The sequence below is a fragment of the Xyrauchen texanus genome, chromosome 5 (genome assembly GCF_025860055.1).
Source record: "Xyrauchen texanus isolate HMW12.3.18 chromosome 5, RBS_HiC_50CHRs, whole genome shotgun sequence".
NCBI classification, from domain to species: Eukaryota; Metazoa; Chordata; class Actinopteri; order Cypriniformes; family Catostomidae; genus Xyrauchen; species Xyrauchen texanus.
The window spans coordinates 45,663,694-45,683,210 of record NC_068280.1 but is presented as its reverse complement, the minus strand read 5'-3'; the positions used below and the strand labels follow the sequence as shown (position 1 = coordinate 45,683,210).

At 37.8% G+C, this 19,517-nt stretch overlaps 1 protein-coding gene across 1 annotated transcript in view; it reads left to right on the top strand.

Annotated features, from left to right (window-relative positions):
• The window catches only part of cacna1hb (calcium channel, voltage-dependent, T type, alpha 1H subunit b), a 135,224-nt gene that overhangs the window by 69,920 nt on the left and 45,787 nt on the right, over positions 1 to 19,517 (top strand). Inside the window, exons 7-12 of the mRNA XM_052126347.1 lie at positions 6,427 to 6,739; positions 8,048 to 8,140; positions 10,148 to 10,796; positions 13,361 to 13,710; positions 15,692 to 15,843; positions 15,934 to 16,119. Coding sequence (XP_051982307.1) covers positions 6,427 to 6,739; positions 8,048 to 8,140; positions 10,148 to 10,796; positions 13,361 to 13,710; positions 15,692 to 15,843; positions 15,934 to 16,119 — 1,743 coding nt within the window. The remainder of the gene's footprint in view (positions 1 to 6,426; positions 6,740 to 8,047; positions 8,141 to 10,147; positions 10,797 to 13,360; positions 13,711 to 15,691; positions 15,844 to 15,933; positions 16,120 to 19,517) is intronic.

The following is a 19,517-nucleotide window of genomic DNA, read 5'->3' as shown; positions in this document are numbered from 1 at the left end:
TGCATGTCACAAATTCGATCAATAAAGCTTAAATTGTATTTAACTCAGAATTTGTATTTAATAAGGAACATACTGTAGACAAAGAATTTATTCAACAGGGATTTTTCTTATCTCAGTAGATTATAGATGACAGCAATCCCAAATTTAAATGTTGCATTAATCTATGGCTGATTTAGCTTGGTGTATGCTGCCACAAGATATCAATTCTCATATTATGATATGATGCCATAAGGGCCTCATTGATCTTAGGCACTGTACAAAGTAAAGAATCATATAATGAGTATCCATGAAGCAATCTGCTTCAGTGAATCATCCTGACAACTGTCCACCCTGATGTAGTGCATTCCAGAAGCCATTGTAGTGGAAGCCTTGATCCAGTTTAGCTGCATTGCTGGCACTCTCCAATTCCCTCCCCAAAGCACAGCACTATCCAAGCAAAGTCTGTTACAATAAAGCTTGCCTCCGTCAAATTATGCTGCACTTTTAAAAATCCAGCTCTCTTGTGCATACAACATTTATTTTGTTCATGACAATCAAAAACCACTCACAAAACACATCCACTTCAGTCCATGCACATTTGCTGCTATCTGCATAAACTACATAATGGAAACTAAAGACTTTATTGAGTATTAAAGGGATAGTTCACCAAAAAATAAAAATGCTGTCATTATTTACTTACGCTGGTGTTCCTCCAAACCCATATAACTACATTTTCTGCTGTGGAACACAAAATGACATTATGTTAGTCTCAGTCACCATTCAATTTCATTGTATGAAATAAACGGTGCAACGGTGAGTAAATGATGACAGAATAACTTTTGTTATGTCTAGATGTGTTTTGTTTATGTTTTGTTTTCAAGTCTTTTATTTTGAAAAGTTTAGTTCCTGTTCATGTCATGTGTTTCCCTAGTCATGTGATGTCCTGTTTTGTGATATCTTGTTTTCATTGGTTTATTGTTTAATTATCTTGTTTAGAGTTCTGTTTGTTCATTGGTTTATGTTCCCCATGTCATGTATTTAAGACCTCATGTTGCCATTGTCCGTTGTGGAGTATTGTTAATATAACACTGTTGTTTTGGTCAAGCCATGGTCAAGCCATGGTCAAGCCATGGTCAAGCCATGGTCAAGCCATGGTCAAGCCATGTTTTGTTCATGTCATGTCTAGTCTAGTCATTCATGGTTTTGTTTTGTTTTGATTCAAGTTTGTAGTAAGGGTTTTGGATATAACGTTTTTTAATAAAACTGCACTTGGGTTCATCTTCACGTCATCGTCTTTAACATTGTCCTTGCCAGCATCGTTACAAAATTAGTGCAGTAACTAAGCAAACAAAGAAACAGAGAAAAAGGCCTTTAAAGTTTTTATACCAGCCAGTCAAACATGTTATGGGCAGATTTGTGGTAATGCATTTATGTAAAGCCTTCTTAGGAAGACATTTTTTATAGATAAAAAACATGACCACTAATGTGACCTTTGACCCCTAAAATGCAGATACTGCACTCTGCCTTTGGATGACCTTAAACAACTAAAACATGATTGCAAAGGCAAAGTGCAGTATCTACAAAGTCAATGTGTTCATGCAACTTTCTTGATGTGTTTCTTACATGTTTCTTTTTTTTTTTTTTTTTTTTTTAAATAGCTTTAATAGCTATATTGATGTTTGCCAGTTGTAATGTTGAAATTGCTCACTAGTAAGGCTTGTGATTTAAGAATAATCTTTTATCACAATGCCCCTTTCATCACAAAGAGAATGTACTCAGTAAGAAATTGACTTTAAAGACATTGTCTTCATTATCATAATTTCCCTAAGCATCATTACTTTTTTACACAATAAATAAATATTGATATGTTGGGTTTCATTAACTTTTTCATTTTAATTAAAAAGTAATTCATTACAGAACAAGGTTGCTTTAAAAACAGTACTCAAAAATTCACAAAATTAAAACAATTGAACAAGCAAGTGAGTGACTGACTCTGGGACAGTGATTGCACAATTTATTAATATTAATCTTGTCTGAGCAAATGCCTGCGATTCATTGATAACTTATGCAGTAATAAAGAGTTATATTTATATGGTTGGCAACTGTTGAATTTTATTGGTGCTCAATAAAGCCAATAATATTATATTTCAATCACGTGATCTAACGTGGTTTGCAAATAAGCGATAGTAAGGTGGATTTAACAACTTTTTTTCTGGTGCTGCTGGATATTTCCTTTAAGTTAGCAGGTAGTGGAGTGGTGGTGTAGTGGACTAAAGCACATAACTGTTAATCAGAAGGTTGCTGGTTCGATCCCCATGGCCACCACCATTGTGTCCTTGAGCAAGGCACTTAACTCCATGTTGCTCCGGGGGGATTGTCCCTGTAGTATGTGCACTGTAAGTCGCTTTGTATAAAAGCATCTGCCAAATGCATAAATGTAAATGTAGGTAGGCTAAAATGTTTGTAACATATGTATTGCTAGCATCTGGCTAGCTGGTAACTTAGGTTGCTAGTATGATTATAAAGTTTTCATTTGCCTTGCTAGGTGCTTTGCTATCTTCCTTACCCTCTGGATATTTGCGTTTTAATGTGAGTTCAACCATCATTTTGCCTCAGGATTGTGCCATGGTTGTATCATGCTGTTCTAGGTTGGCTTGTTGGTTCTGTGTGAGGGAGTGTTACGATCAGGACAAACAGTATTACAATGTCCTTCGGGAGAAGGCTACCAAGCCAGACCGCATGCGGTAACTTCACTTACTGCGGTTTGCCTTGGTGTTAGCTTGGATTTTGTAGTTACTGCAATTTTGACACACTTGTTTCTCCGAAACGGGACATAATTTAACCCAGATATTTTTTCACAAGACAGAGCACATGTCATAAAGCCCATTAGAAGTCTTAACTAATTTTTGACCAAATTTGTAGTTACTGCGCTTTGCCTTTGTAGGGCAGAATACTCCACACCACACAATGGACCAAGCAGTTCGGCTTCTGAGCCTCTGTCAGGGAAGTCGTCCCCTGGAGGATTACGTTGAGGACTTTTGTGCCCTAGCCTGTCAGGTGGCTTTTAATGTGCTCACTCTCAAGGACATTCTTCGGGTTGGAGCCCATCTCCCCCTTGATGCCTGTCAGTCGCAGTCCCCTCAATCTGGCCAATATATCGACCTCGCCCTGCAGATCATTGGTTCCACGTTCACTGTGGTGGAAGTGGATACCGAGCCAGAATTCCTCAACATGGCCGCCGAGCCAGAGTTTCACGTCATGGCCGCCGAGCCAGAGTGTCAAGTCATGGCTGCCGAGCCAGAGTTTCACATCATGGCCGCCAAGCCAGCGTCCCACATCACGGTCGATGAGCCTTGTCCGTCCCAGAGCCAGCATTGCCAGCCTCGTCTGTTCCAGAGCCTGCGCTGCCAACTTTGGCCTCCCGGAGGAGGACGAGAAAGGCTTTCGTTTCCAAGTCTCAGCCCATGTTCATGACCACGGAGGTCGTTTCAAAGTCTTTGCCCATGTTCCTGACCACAGAGGTTGTTTCCAAGTCTCTGCCCATGTACACGACCATGGAGGTCGTTTCCAAGTCTCTACCCATTTACATGACCACAGAGGTCGTTTCCAATTCTCTGTCCATGTTCACGACCACGGAGGTCGTTTCCAAGTCTCTGCCCATGTACACGACCATGGAGGTCGTTTCCAAGTCTCTGCCTATTTACACTACCACAGATGTCGTTTTCAAGTCTCTGCCCTTGTACACGACCATGGAGGTCGTTTCCAAGTCTCTGCCTATTTACACTACCACAGATGTCGTTTTCAAGTCTCTGTCCATGTACACGACCATGGAGGTCGTTTCCAAGTCTCTGCCCATTTACACGACCACAGATGTCGTTTTCAAGTCTCAGCCACGGAAGTTGTTTCCACGTCTCTGCGTTCCCAGGACCGCAGAGGTCGCTCCTGAGACTCTGCTTGTGTTCACGACCACTGAGGTTGCTGATTTGCTTATGTTCCCCCATGTCATGTATTTAAGTCCTCATGTTGACATTGTCCATTGTGGAGTATTGTTAATGTAACACTGTTGTTTTGGTCAAGCCATAGTCAAGTTTTAATCTAGGCTAGTTATGTTTTGTTTTTATTCATGTTTCATAATAAAACTGCACTTGGGTTCATCTTCACATCTTCTTCATCGTCTTCATCATTGTCCTTGCCAGCATTGTTAGAGCTATCCCTTTAAATTCACCAATATTTTTTCAGGTCTTTATAATACCCTTTTTATTAAATCAATGTCTACCATTGATTCCTGGACAAACACAGAAACTGGAAGTCATATAACAACTGTCTTAGGTGTGAAATGGCTTTCTTTCCTTGTTAGTCCCAATGGAATGTGCAAATCTGTCTGTTTGCACCTCTACTCATTATTTTTGGACCATTTTTGTTGCACATATGGTTTGTCACTGTCATTAGGGAGTCCACTGCTTTTTATATTAATTTTAATTATATTTAACCAATAAATAAAAAAAAACCTTACTAATTATCTTTTTAAGAAAATCTAATTCTATTACATTTATGTGCAGATATTTTGCTCCACTATATCACCAAATCGAATTTTTGTTTGTCTGCTATTCGAAAACCATAAGTCTGATCAGTTAGAAAAGACATAACACACTGTTCCAAAACCTCATACCCAAACCCTGAACCTAACCATGGTTTAAATAGAAAAATCACTTTTGTGTATCAAGGAAGAAAGATAGCGTCAGGGTTTTGGGCAAGTGCTCTTACGATTTTTATGAAATTGAACCCGTAACCCAAACCACAGAAGAAAGAAAACATTGGGGTTTGGAACAAGGTGAGGAAGCATATTACAGGTTATTTACATACACTCACTCAGCGCATTATTAGGCAAACTATAGTCCTAATAAAGTGCCCAATGTGGTCTTCTACTGTCGTAGCCCATCTGCCTTAATGTTTGATCTGTCGTGCATTCTAAGATGCTATTCTGCTCACTACAATTGTACAGAGTGGTTATCTGAGGTTTACCGAATAATTTCTATCAGCTCGAACCAGTCTGGCCATTCTCCGTTGACCTCTCTCATCAACAAGGCATTTCTGTCTGCATAACTGTGGCTAACTGGATGTTTTTTGTTTTTGGCACCATTCTTAGTCAACTCTAGGGACTGTTGACATGAAAGCAGTTACAGAAATACTCAGACCAGCCCATCTGGCACCAACAATCATGCCACAGTCCAAATCACTGAGATACATTTTTCCCCATTCTGATGGTTGATGTGAACATTAACTGAAGCTCCTGACCGGTGTCTGCATGACTGTATGCATTGCACTGCTACCACACAATTGGCTGATAAGGATTGCATGAATAAGTAGTTGTACAGGTGTTCCTAATAAAGTGCTCAGTGAGTGTATATCATTGTGCATTGAGCGTATTGTAATGGATTGAGTCACTAAATTTGTTCACAGATGTTTCTTTTTTAATATAAAGTGTTGGATAGGAGGCTAGTAAACGTTTTGATGCCTGAATTGTATCAATTTAAAATTCTGTTATCTTACGATTTCTCCATTGTACAAATTATCACGAGTTGTCATGAGACTTCTGTATGTTGGAGCCAATGTTTTGCACTTTTTCATTTTTACAAATGGCATAATTGTAGTTGACTGTGCATAGTAAACTGGGATAGGATAAAGTATTTTATCATCGAAGTAATACTCACTTCAGCTTTAAGAATTTTCTTGTAAAGTTTTTCTAGTTTCTTTTAATGAGACCCTAAGAATTTTCATAATCTAAATAAATTGATTAAAATCAGGCTATGCCCTCCATCCCCTCATCTTGCAATGCTCCAAATATTTTAGTGTGAACCCTGATGTAATTAAAGACAAAAGTTAAAAGGTGAATTAGGTTTAATTTACACCACATTTTACTAAGCTGCAAAAGATACTATCTGTTGTATCTGTCATATATTCACTACAAGTGCTCACAAATACAGATGACCCGCAGGGTAAAATTTACGTGCCTCAAAAGAGGGAATGCTTTTATCTCAAAGAATACAACACTAGACAGACAGACAACTTTTATGGTTTGGATCCAGTCCCTATAAAAGTACTCACTTAAAATCTTAAAACTTTTACTGGCTCAGACTTTTTATTGTGTCTTTATTATATCCTGTGTAGCATGGATATCTATTATCTATGGCTATTGACGACAATGATGACGTTATAATGTGAAAACATTGGTTAAAAGAACCTTTAGATGATCGTTTTAACGATTTTTATGAAAAAAGTTTTGACTTTAGGAAGAAAACTTTTTTGCAAATGCACCCCACATATTTCTAACCCTGTGCACCTTGACTACAATCCAATTGAAATAATGTATCATACCCAAATAAATTGATTTTATAGTGTTATAAATCTCGCAGCATTCTGCAATAACCCCCTTTGCTCTCTCTATAGGCTGTATAATTTCACAGAGTCTCTGAGTGAATACTACAAATCAGAAGAATCTGATGACATCCCCTTTATTTGCTCCACCGCTCGGGAGAATGGAATGCTGCACTGCTCCAATGTCCCGAATCGCAGAGTGGGAGGGGTTTATTGTGAACTCACAGCTGATAATAACACAGATCATGTTTTCAAAGCGCCACCTCATCATGGATGTGTGAACTGGAACATGTATTATAATAACTGCAAAGCAAGTGAACACAATCCACATAATGGGGCTATAAACTTTGACAACATTGGATATGCATGGATTGCTATATTTCAGGTGTGTATGAGTGTTTTCAAAAGGATTACTGACCAAATTCCAAACATCATCATTATTTAAGTTAGTCAAGTCAAGAATTCTTATTTATAAATACTTACATTTGTGGTAGAAATCCACTTCAAGTTGTTCATTAGGATTTTCGCTGAGTATATATATTCAGTTTGGCAGACTGGTGAGATTTTGTATCCTCACAAATCCTTTTTTGGCGCAGAGAGACACTTACTTCCAGAGTTGGAAAATTAAGTGAATGGTTGCCAGGGGCTTCAGTGAGAGTGAATCCCTTACATCAATAACCAGCTTACCTGTCCTAGGAAATCAAGTTTTATCATGTTCCATTCTAATTCAATTTCTAGAGGCTACAAAATTTATCATATTCCAGAGTAATCTGATTGTGAATGAGCAAGGACATTTATCAGGTTTCTGAGTAATTCTATTGACCAGAGAATGACATTTATCATTTCTTAGAGTATCACTACCTAGTTTGTGCAAGCGGTGAACAGTAAGTTAAGATGTCCTTCATTTATCGGCAATTCATAAACGTTTTAGGTTGGGTGGTATTAAGCTATTTATGTGACATTAACGGAATCATTTACAAAAAATGACAATTGTGTAATCTTTTACTCACATCATGTTTTTCCAAACACATTTGACTTTCTTTCATTTCTTGGAACACTAAAGGAGATGTTTAGCAGAATGAAAGTGAATGTTGATCAGTGGCTTTCAAGCTCCAAAAAAGACAAAAAGCTCCATAAAAGTTGTCCATATACAGCTGAAATGGTGGCATTAAATCTGTTGTGTAATTTATTTATTTTTTTACGTCAGTGATGAGTGATCATGTTTATTTGATGTCAATGTCAAGTAGCATGTTGCATGTAAAGGCGTCATATTTATATGGATTCTGATGATGGAGAGTGAGATTTTTGTTTAATTACACTTATATTTCAGTCTTTTCGGCACAAACAACTATTGGGTGGCTTTAGAAGATTATAGAAGAATATAATGCACAGGTCGTATGGACTAAATCTTTTGTGCTTTTTTGTCATTTTGGAGCTTGACAGCTTAAGTTCCCATTCATATTAATTAAATGGAAAAGAGTGGCCAGGATGTTTTTCCTTTTGTGTTCCACAGAATAAAGAAAGTCATTCTGATTTGGAGGGTCAGTAAACGATGAAGGGATTTAATGAATGTTTGGGTGACCTATCCCTTTAAGATGTCCTTCATTTGTTTTCTCTTCATATAAATGATCAGAATGGTGGTATCAAGCTAACGTGTAAAACCTTTATGATCCTTTTTCTGCTTTCTCTTCAGGTTATCACCTTGGAGGGATGGGTGGATATCATGTACTACGTCATGGATGCACATTCCTTTTACAACTTCATCTATTTCATCTTTCTTATCATTGTAAGTCCATATTAATATATTATCTGATTATCGTACTCTCTGTTAGCCTCTTATTGAGTAACAGTTTTTGTACCTGCACTAGTTGCATGGATATGTCCATCAATCAGGGAGCCATGCAAATCAAGGTTTTATTGATAAAAAGTCTGAAGAAAGATCAAGGTCTTTGAAGGCATATGATTAACTTGTTGATCTGCTGATGAAGCACAAATCGACTACTTTTTCTTTCTAGTAAAAATAGGTATTTTGGAGCTGCCTTTAACAATCCTTTTAAAGGGTCATGTTGTGCATAAGGAATTCAATCTTTCTTTCTTTTTTATTTATTTATTTATTTTATTTTGTATCCCCTTTTCTCCCAATTTGGAATGCCCAATTCCCACTACTTAGGTCCTCGTGGTGGCGTTGTTACTCACCTCAATCCGGGTGGCAGAGGACAAGTCACAGTTGCCTCTGCTTCTGAGACAGTCAATCCGCGCATCTTATTATGTGGCCCACTGTGCATGACACCGCGGAGACTCACAGCACGGAAGGCTCATGCTACTCTCTGCGACTCATGCACATCTTACCATGCACCCCATTGAGAGTGAGAACCACTAATCATGACCACGAAGAGGTTACCATATGTGACTCTACCCTCCCTAGCAACCGGGCCAATTTGGTTGCTTAGGAGACCTGGCTGAAGTCACTCAGCATGCCCTGGATTCAAACTTGTGACTCCAGTGGTGGTAGTCAGCATCAATACTTGCTGAGCTACCCAGGCCCCAATTAATTTTTTCTTGATCTTTTGAAATATGAGTTAATTGTTTTATAAAAACATACTGTAAGTTTCAGGTCTAAAGTTATTAAAACTAAACTGCAAAACAGCTTGTTCTGTACTTTTGCAACATTGTAAAGCCATCCAGAACACGACCGCCCATATTTAAACATGAGTGGCGCTATCTGAAATACGGTCATGGGAGAAAAAGGAAAGATCCTAAAAGATCTTAATGGAGGAAATATGGTCATGGGGGGAAAGGTGACTAAAAGGTTTGAAGAAGTAACAAGTTATTGGTCTGCCATAAATTAACACAAAAATTCTGTGAAGTTACACAATCAGTTACACAACTCTGATCTGCTACACTACTGCTGCTGCAGAGCTAGTACAGAGACTTGTTACATTATGCGGCTGCTGCATGATTAGACAAACACAAGACGTGCTGCATCAAGCATGTATGACATGCTTCTGTACAATTAGACATAAATGCAATATCCCCCAACAAAGCAGGGAAGCTGCACACTCACAAAATACAAAACACAACTCCCCCAGACAAGCAGATCTACCACCAAGACTTGTGTACTGCCGCTGCTCCAAAGAGCCATGTGCACAGAGTGTATGCTAGCTAAGTGTGCCTGAGCCTGCTTGGCAGTGACCTGTCTCATAATGTGTACCTGGACCAGGAGAGCCCAGAGCTTATTTAGTAGTGCAAGTAAGTAAGTAGTGACTTAGCCTAGCTATGTGTGGATGTATTTAATGACCTAAGATAGCAATGTGTGCTAGTGCCTAATTTGGCTATGGCTTATCTTGCTAAAGACGCACTTCTATGTGTCCTGGTCAAAATCAGACCTTACCATGCAAGCTGATTGAAGAAAAAGCCTCCGCAACCAAATGAGCAAATAGCACAGAAAACTCTGCAGTGAAAGCAGCTTACTTGCAAACTGAGCAAATGTAAATGTTAGGCAAAGAGAGAGTATGCAAGCTGATTGGCTAAACTATGACATGTCAAAGGACCTACAGTATCAGCTTACACCGATTGAGCCGATTGGCTTGACAAATCACATGGGAGTGAGCTGATTGGCTAACAGATAACAAGGTCAGGGAACACGTCAGGTTGCTTCATGTAGAGTTTTCTGCCTGAAGTTAGTCATAAGTAGATGTCGTGGAGAGAAAAAAAAAACCTGTATGACCCCTTTAATGTTTTTCAGGCTGTTGCTTTTAGAATCTCCCATACTTATATTTTGATTTGTACACAGGTAGGCTCCTTTTTCATGATCAACCTGTGCTTGGTTGTCATAGCAACACAGTTCTCCGAGACCAAACAACGTGAGAACCAGCTGATGCAGGAGCAGCGGGCACGTTTCCGCAGTACCGAGTCCATCATGGCCGAACCAGGATCCTGCTACGAAGAAATGCTGAAATACCTCGTCCATGTTTGCCGTAAACTTTGCCGTCATGCTGTTCGCCTCTACGGTGAATCATGCCCCCGAGGAAAAAGGGGTGTGGCCAATCCCAACAATCCCTCCCTCGCTGGAGGCGGGACTGATGGATATTGGAATGACAATGGGACGAAGTCCCAATACATTATGCCAAATTATCAGCATACACATCATCATCATCATCATCATCACCATCACATCAGTAATGGCTTTGAAGCAAAAACCCTTCATCTCGATAGAGACACTCAGAATTCCAAAAAGAGCCCATCACTTGCACTACAAAGTTTGAAGGGTTTGAGGCTCAGTATGAACTATCCCACCATTTTGCCCTCCAAAATGTACACAAACTCGCACACTCACCTACATACTACAGGAGGGCCCAAGACACCAGCCTTTCACCATGGGCTCTATGGCAAGAAGATCTCAGTTTGCAGTGGATTCCATGATACTTACAAGTTACAACATGGTAATATAGCAAAAATGCAAATCATTTAAATGGTACGTACAATGGCCACCCATTATATTTGCACACTTAAGCTACACATAAAAATCTATATATTTTTGTTGCATTAGATGCAAAATCTCAAAATAATTGGCATCCGCAAATACATTAAATGATGCTAGACCTTTTCTCAGAACTAACTTCTGAGCATTTTTTGTTTTCAATTAATTCAAATTTACTAGTGTCAAGGTCATTCTTTCATCACACTAACTATGAACATATTCCACTAAATTTAACAAACATAAAGTGTTCAAATGTCTGTATCTACTGTAGTATAATTTTTAAACCCAATAAACAAAAGAAAAAAGTAGTGCTATCTTTAAAATAAATGCCACTTGTTTTTATATATTTTTTTATCTAATACAATGACATTTTTAAGTGTGGCTTAAGTGTCCAAATGGGGGTCACTGTGCATAGAACATAGCAATTACACACCAATATTTTGACCTTACTGTCATATTGAAAATACTTTGGGTTTGTGGATTAAGGGTAAATTCTGTCTCTGGGGTTCCGACTTAATAACATAGATAATGAAATTCATTATTTTTTTCTTTGCGCACTTACCATGCCCTAATAACTCCAAATTGAATGGAGGGAACTGTCTGCACAAACACAAACTCTGTCTAGTCATTATTTTCTTGTGCCTCTTGACTTTTGCCAGGAATTACCTGGTGAAGTGGAGTTCAATTGCTTTGCAATTTTAGTATTTTCTCAATATATGTTAATAACTTTGAGCTGCTTCTACATACTTGTATTTAAGTGCATTGTTATCCTCATATTGCCCATATTCCTATGCAATTGCACTTAAAAGATAGCTGCAAATTTATATGTGGGCAGGTCACCCTCCATCAGGTTTGGACAAACCAATTTTACCATTTTATTTTGCTGTAGTGTGGTTAGAATGATGTTTTCCCTAGTCAAAAAAACTAAACAACAACAACAAAAAATCCTAAAGTTGTGAGTACAAGATTTCATGACTTTTTGTAATTTTTAACCAATTCAAAAGGATTTGAAAGGATTCTCATTCTAACATAACACAAAATCTAAGAGGCAGTCAATCCCATTAGGGTTGTTAAATAATTGTTTTCATACTATGAATGCTGTATGCATTCTACAGTATTTTGACTAGGGTTGGTGTATTTAGCTAGCATGTCATCCATTTGAAATGATCAGCTTATATTGCTAACAATAAATATTGTGAATTTCATGTGGGAGATTATTAAAGAACAAACACAGCAGATGGGACTCAACAGACAAGTGTAAATAGATCGTATCGATCACTATTATCAAATCAGAGAGTGCCTACAGTGTCATAAACCATAATCAGGACATTAACCAATCCCTAGATTGTGTAATTATGATACAAAACTGCACAATATTGTGTGTAATAGGGGATCATGCATTAGCGGTACATATTACAGGGCACAGTATATGAGGATATTTTTGCAGTAGGAACCGGTCATTAAATAGTGTGTTTTAGCTATTTAATAAGCTTGTTCGGCAACATTTAAATGGTAAAACAATTAAATGCAAAACTAGTCATGAAACTCGAAAACATTTAATACAAAATTATCAACAGAAATTGTAACTTCTATATTGTGTAGAATTACAAGATATAAATAACGTGACAACCAGCCCCGACCAGCCATTTATGAAAAAAACAAAACACCTTTTAGATCAAATCTACCTTTATATCGTTGATTCTTGTCTTCATGAAACCCAGTGTGGTTTTATTGTGTTTTTTTGTTTTCCAAAGATCTGTTAAAATGCTAATATAGGAATTTTTATTTTTAGAGAGTCAAATTCACAAATATTTTTCTAATTTAAAGGAATATTCTGGGTTTAATACAAGTTAAGCTCAATCTACTGCATTTGTGGCATATTATTGATTACCACAAAAAATTATTTTGACATGTCCCTCCTTTTCTTTAAAAAAAAAAAGCCAAAAATATTCACTTTTTCAAAAGTATAACCACAAGTCATAAAGGATATGTGTGTAAACATGATTGAAGTGTGATAATATCAATTACAAACCTTTTCTGTGTAAAATTATAGGCAATTTTACAACTTTATTACCATGATGTTGTTATGTCAACAAACCCCAGTTATGGCAACTGTAAAAATTACTTTTTAAACAACTTTACAGCCAAATACTATACACGTTTTAATATAAAAATGAATGCAAATGCTTTTATAAAATTATCACATTTCTGTGTTTAAACCCTCCAAAAATGGCCCCATACACTTCCATTGTAAGTGCCTAAATGTAACCTCAATGTTTCCAAATCTAAATACATTTTTGTGGTGATCAACATTATGCCACAAATGCTGTTGACTTAGCTTAACTTATATTGAACCCAGAATATTCCTTTAAAACCATTTAAACTGGTTTGAAACCAACACACATTTCTAACTGGACTTTTGACTCCAAATCTTAGATATAAGCATTGAGAAAACATTCTTGTGTGACAACTAGCCCTGGTCTTCCCTTATGTGTAATAATTAATATCTTTGTCCTTTTTTTGCAGGTATGTATCCAGGCACATGCTCGAGTATGTGTGTAGACAGCAGCGTGGGACTTGTATCCTCTGAATTGTCCTCCTGCCCAGTTTGCGCCCAGGAAGGTGACAGTGTTAATTGTGACTCTAACAGCGAAACAGACCCTGAGAAACAGGGGCCGGACTGCAGTCCAGAACAGAGCAAAAGGAATCAGGACAAAAAAGAAAAGGAGCCTGGGAATGAAAATTGTGTGTGTATGTGTCTTCATTGTGTCAGAACTGTGGTGAGACAGATTGTGGACAGCAAATACTTCAACAGAGGAATAATGATTGCAATCCTTATCAATACATTGAGCATGGGAGTGGAGTACCATGAACAGGTGAAAACACACAAAACACTCACACACAAACCTTACCATAGAACTGCCATTTATGTTCATGTGCACAACACATTTCCATTTCCGTAGAAAAGGAAAATCATAAAGGAGATCTCTGTAATATATCACAGTTGTTTCTCTTTGAAAGCGGTACGATTAAACGGAGAAGCCTACTGTTTCTTTTATTTTTCTCCAGAGAAAAAGAACCCAGTAATCTTGTGTCTCCTCAAGAGTTTCAAAGGAGATCTCAAAATTATCTCATTGTTCTCAGTTTTGCAATCTTAAATCTGAGATTTCAAAATAAACTCATCAAACACTCCCAAGACCAAATAATCTGAACCAATATTTTCACATTAATTTTATAGCTCCATACTCTTACTGTATGTTAACATTTGTTATCCTAAGGAATTTAAGGGGTCTGATTACTTGCAAATACACTACAAATGAGTGTTTCTTCAACTTCGGGTAATTTCATGTCCCAGGGGTTGAGTTTTATTACAACAAGCAGATTTAAATGTATGTATTTAATGCTTTTTAATGCATGTATGCTCTGTGGGTGGGGACCCCCCATAAGACTGGAATCAATTCGGCACTGTATATATATATATATATATATATATATATATATATATATATTTGAAGGTCACATTAAAACAGTACTTTTCAAATGCCTTTTATACAGATGTTATTGTGTTAGCCTCATCCCTGGGTCAGACTTTCAATATTAAACTATGAAAATCCATTAAAAATATATATATATAATAATTACATGTTTAAAACTATTAAATTATTAAAACTATTAAACTGTCTAAACAAAGAGTGAAATAAACATAAACAAATAAAACAAAATTATGACAGTTTTGGCATCATTTCCACCACATCAAAAATGTTGGCCCTAATATATAGTGTGTGTATATATATATATGCTCAGTGACACATGTGTTGACTTGGTAAGAAGAACAATTGAATATATTCAATTGTTCTTCTTTACCAAGTCAACACATGTGTCACTGAGCATCTTTGAGATGAAATATGAGACTATTGACATTTACAGAATATTTTGGGGGGTGTAATTTACAGTAAAGCTGTAATTTTGCCAAGTTTGGCAATAAGTGTGAATTTAATTGTATATTTAGGATACACAACATATTAGTTATGAAATCTCCCTTAGCAAGACATTATAACAAAGTTAATTTCATCACCTTAATTTCCACTATAGAATTCTATTAAACGCAATACAGAAATTGAGGTGTAGTGGAAATGACACTGTGGTGGATACAAACAAATTACAAATATCCTGTGATGCATGTACATACACATTTAGACATATCCTAATGAGACAGGATGTAAAAAATATCTTATGAAGTAACTATAAAAATTATAGAATAACATCAAAATTAACTGTTATTGAATTATTTTGACAATATTAGGTTACACCAGCAAAAGCCATTTGTAAGGGTCAGATGAGGTAGAAATGTATCTTTAAGATAACAACTGCGAATTTACACTTTTACAATGCAGACACAAATTGTAACAACATGCACACAATGTTGTGTACAAGGAGTGATACTACGGGTGTTGGTAGCTCATATTGCATTTAATTAACCCCCTAGGTTGGAATTAGTTTGTGTCTCTGTGTGTGTCGGAGAGAGAGACATTGATAGTCTGAAATGAACTGGTTTGAGGCAGAGGACATTCACATTGTTGCCAGGGAAATGATTATTTACATTACAGTAGACACTGTTTATAACAGAGCTCGTCTGCTCTTCCTCAGCAAGAAACAAAGCCACAGGGAGAGAAAGAGAATGAATATAAGTTTAATACCATGACAGATAAAACCTTGCCGTGGTTTGTGTGTGTTCTGGGTTTTGTAAATGTTATCATAGTTATCATAGTTTTGTTTATTTTTATGAATGTTATGCTGACAGACATTATCATATGAAAAGGAGTAATATTTTATGCTCTTTACCTTTCTTTCTTATAGCCAGATGAGTTGACAGATGTGCTGGAGATCAGTAATATTGTCTTCACGAGTTTGTTTGCACTAGAGATGCTCCTCAAGCTTACGGCCTGTGGTCTGTTCAACTACATAAGCAACCCCTACAACATCTTTGATGGGATCATAGTTATCATCAGGTATGTGCTGTTCTTTTCCATTCTGTCTAATGCATTTGATGGTTTAATTCAAGGTATGTTTAGACATCTTCTGTCTGGTGGTCTCTTTAGTGTATGGGAAATTGTTGGACAAGCAGACGGAGGGTTTTCGGTTTTACGGACGTTCCGTCTGTTGAGGGTTCTGAAGCTGGTACGGTTCCTCCCTGCTCTGCGCAGACAGCTGGTGGTACTGATGAAGACCATGGACAATGTGGCCACCTTCTGTATGCTGCTGATGCTCTTCATCTTCATCTTTAGGTCTGTCCCTCTGTAAACATGAGAGTGTAGGCTGAAAATAAATGAGTCTTTAATACAGTAGATCATACTGTATGTGTTACAGTATGCCTTTGAACTGGATAGTGCTCTAGTATTAGTGTCAAAACTGCAACAGACATTGAGGGATCACCCAATTTTCAATGGCCGATTCTTAAAATAATTAGTTTAACCCAAAAATGAAAAATCTTTCATTATTTACTCACCCTCCTAACCCATTTACTTTGTATCTTCTGCGGAACATAAACAAAGATATTTTAAAGAATGTTGCAATGCTGAATTCCAGACAAAAGCAGTTGATAGTGACCCACATTACAGTTTAAAAAAGCACCCAAAAGTGGCATGAAAATTAAATATAAGTTAAGCTCAATTGACAACATTTGTGGCATAATGTCGATTACAAAAAAAAAAATATTTTGACATGTCCCTTTCCTTTAAGCTCATGCCAACCCACGTACACATGCGTGGACATTGTATTTTTGCTTCACTATATGAACGTGAGACAGTGGTTATAAGTACTTAGATTCAGAATTTATAAAGTATAATTTTATTTTAACATGGCATGGGCATGGGATGATGCTGGCCATTACTTTGAATCAGAATTAATTATGCTAATTTCTGATGTAATGTCTGTAATGTCTCAAACATATGAATAACCACATAATAAACAATAACATAATAAACAATTTGATTAAGAAAATTATTGGTATTATTTAAAATTTCACAACTGTCCACATATGTTGCCATCAGTTTTTAGGAAAAATATAGCTACAAGCAGCAATTGCAGGGCCAAGCACACCAATGGCATGTACGCAAATGTCACTGGACATTAGTGATTATAACTTTAAAAAAGAAGCATAAAAAACATAAGTAGAATTGCTCAAATGAAAATACAATTAATTATAACTTTTGACCAATAGGTGACTTGGTCACTAAATTTACATGGTGAGGTCAGGGTGTAGTCATTTATGACACACACAAAGTTTTATGAAAATAAGGCAACGCGTTACAGAGATACATTCTCAGATGCTTTTTTTTTTTTTTCAAATTAACAACTTAACATATTTGAACATAGAAAAATAAAACATATATACACAGAATCAACATTAACCCCCTGCTATTACCCTTCCCCCTCCCAATCCCCAACCTGGCCCCCAACCATAGGCGGAAATCGCGGGGGGGTCAGGATCCCCCCTATCTGAGGGTTGTCCCCCCCCTAAAATATCATTAAAATATTTCAAATAATTGTTTAAGAAATAAAATAATACAAATGCAAACGGGGCAACAACAAAAAACCCCTTGGTGTCCCCTTCAAAAATTGCTCTTGAGAATTGTTATGTTTATTGTCCCCCCCAACATTTTGATAAAATTTTCGCCCCTGCCCCCAACAGCATCCCAGTGTTCATAAATGATACACACACACACAAAATAAATAAACAAATAAAAATAATAATAATAATCACACATTACTATGGTCATGAAGGTTGGGTCATGACCGAAAGAACTAGGTCGCGAGTACAAGCGGCCGAAATGGGCTTCCTCAGAAGGGTGGCGGGCTTCTCCCTTAGAGATAGGGTGAGGAGCTCAGTCATCCGTGAGGAGCTCGGAGTAGAGCCGCTGCTCCTTTGCGTCGAAAGGAGTCAGTTGAGGTGGTTTGGGCATCTGGTAAGGATGCCCCCTGGCCGCCTCCCTAGGGAGGTGTTTCAGGCACGTCCAGCTGGGAGGAGGCCTCGGGGAAGACCCAGGATTAGGTGGAGAGATTACATCTCCAAACTGGCCTGGGAATGCCTCGGGGTCCCCCAGTCAGAGCTGGTTAATGTGGCTCGGGATAGGGAAGTTTGGGGCCCCCTGCTGGAGCAGCTGCCCCCGCGACCCGACTTTGGATAAGTGGTTGAAGATGGATGGATGGATGGATGGATGGATAATCACACATCCATAAATGACATATACGCTCCATTTCTCAAGTTAAACTTCCCCATTCTTCTAAATGACCCTTCTTCAAAGGCCGCCACCCTTCCCATCTCCGAGCACCACTCCTGAAATGAGGGCGCTCCAGATGACCTCCAACCCCTTAAAAGTATCTGCCTGGCGATCATGACACTGGTTAAGACCCAACTCTTTATGTGTCTATTTTCAATATCGATCATCTCCCCATCATCCAAAATACAGAGTCTGAGGGCAAAATGATACCCGTGTGCCCAATACATCACACACCAAACTCTGAATCTTCAACCAAAACTCCTGGATCATAAAACACCCCAAAAGACATGAGATAATTCTCCATCCTCTGATTGGCATCACCAGCAGATGGGTGTGTCTTTATGACCAAGCCTATACAATCTAAAGGGGTCCAATAGAACCAATGTAAATTCTTGAATTGCATAAGGCACACCCTTGCGTCTCTAGATGAAGACTTGATGTTTTTTAGAATCCTAGCTCACTCCCTCTCCTCCAATTCCAAGTTTAAATCATTCTCCCATAATCTATTGAGAGAAGTTGAAGCTCCATCCCAAACACTCTGGACACTTTTGTCCATACCGAGTGCAAATGCGAGATTACGGGGTGTAATTTAACTTCTCCATTTAGATTGATAGAAAGGCTTTGCAATGCCAAAATAGGGGCAAGAACTTCCTGTTCAATACAAAACAGGGAGGGGCTCTTTCAGGTGGAAGCAACCAATGACCCTTGTGTCTAAGACCAAACATATAATAAGAAAAAAAAATCTTTGGTAGGCCTAGCCTACCTTTGTCAATCAGCCCATGCAATCTGGGACGCTTACCATTCCAAATGAAGGATTCTTTTACTATTAGCCATTGGTCTTTTACTATTAGCCATTGGATTAGCCATTACTGGGCAGTACGCTGTCAAAGCTTCGGATTTAGACCAATTGACTCTGTATCCTGAGAACTTAGAAAAGGAATTAATGATACTGTGGAGGCATGGCATATATTTAGTAGGGTCAGAGACGAATAATAAAATTATTCCTTTCTTATCGCGGCTGCTAATGGTTCCAGGGCAAGACAGAACAATAATGGGGAAAGAGGGCAATCCTGCATGGTGCCCTTATCCAGAGTAAAATGATCTGAAATTAATACATTTGTTTGTACCGCCACTACCGGGTGTCGATAAAGCAATTTAATCCATCCAATAAACGTAATCTCAAACCCATACATTTCCAAAATCTTAAAAAGATTATCTCATTCTACCTTTTTGGCATCAAGTGAGATGGCAGTGTCTGGAATCTGATCATTCGCACTGGGAACAATAAAATGTTGTGGTTCTTCCAAGAAAGCCTGCCGTTACTCCTCACATAACACGAGATCTTTATCGGATAATCTCAGAAATTTGGCCAGAATTGATCAGTGCCTGTCTCCTTTCACAGA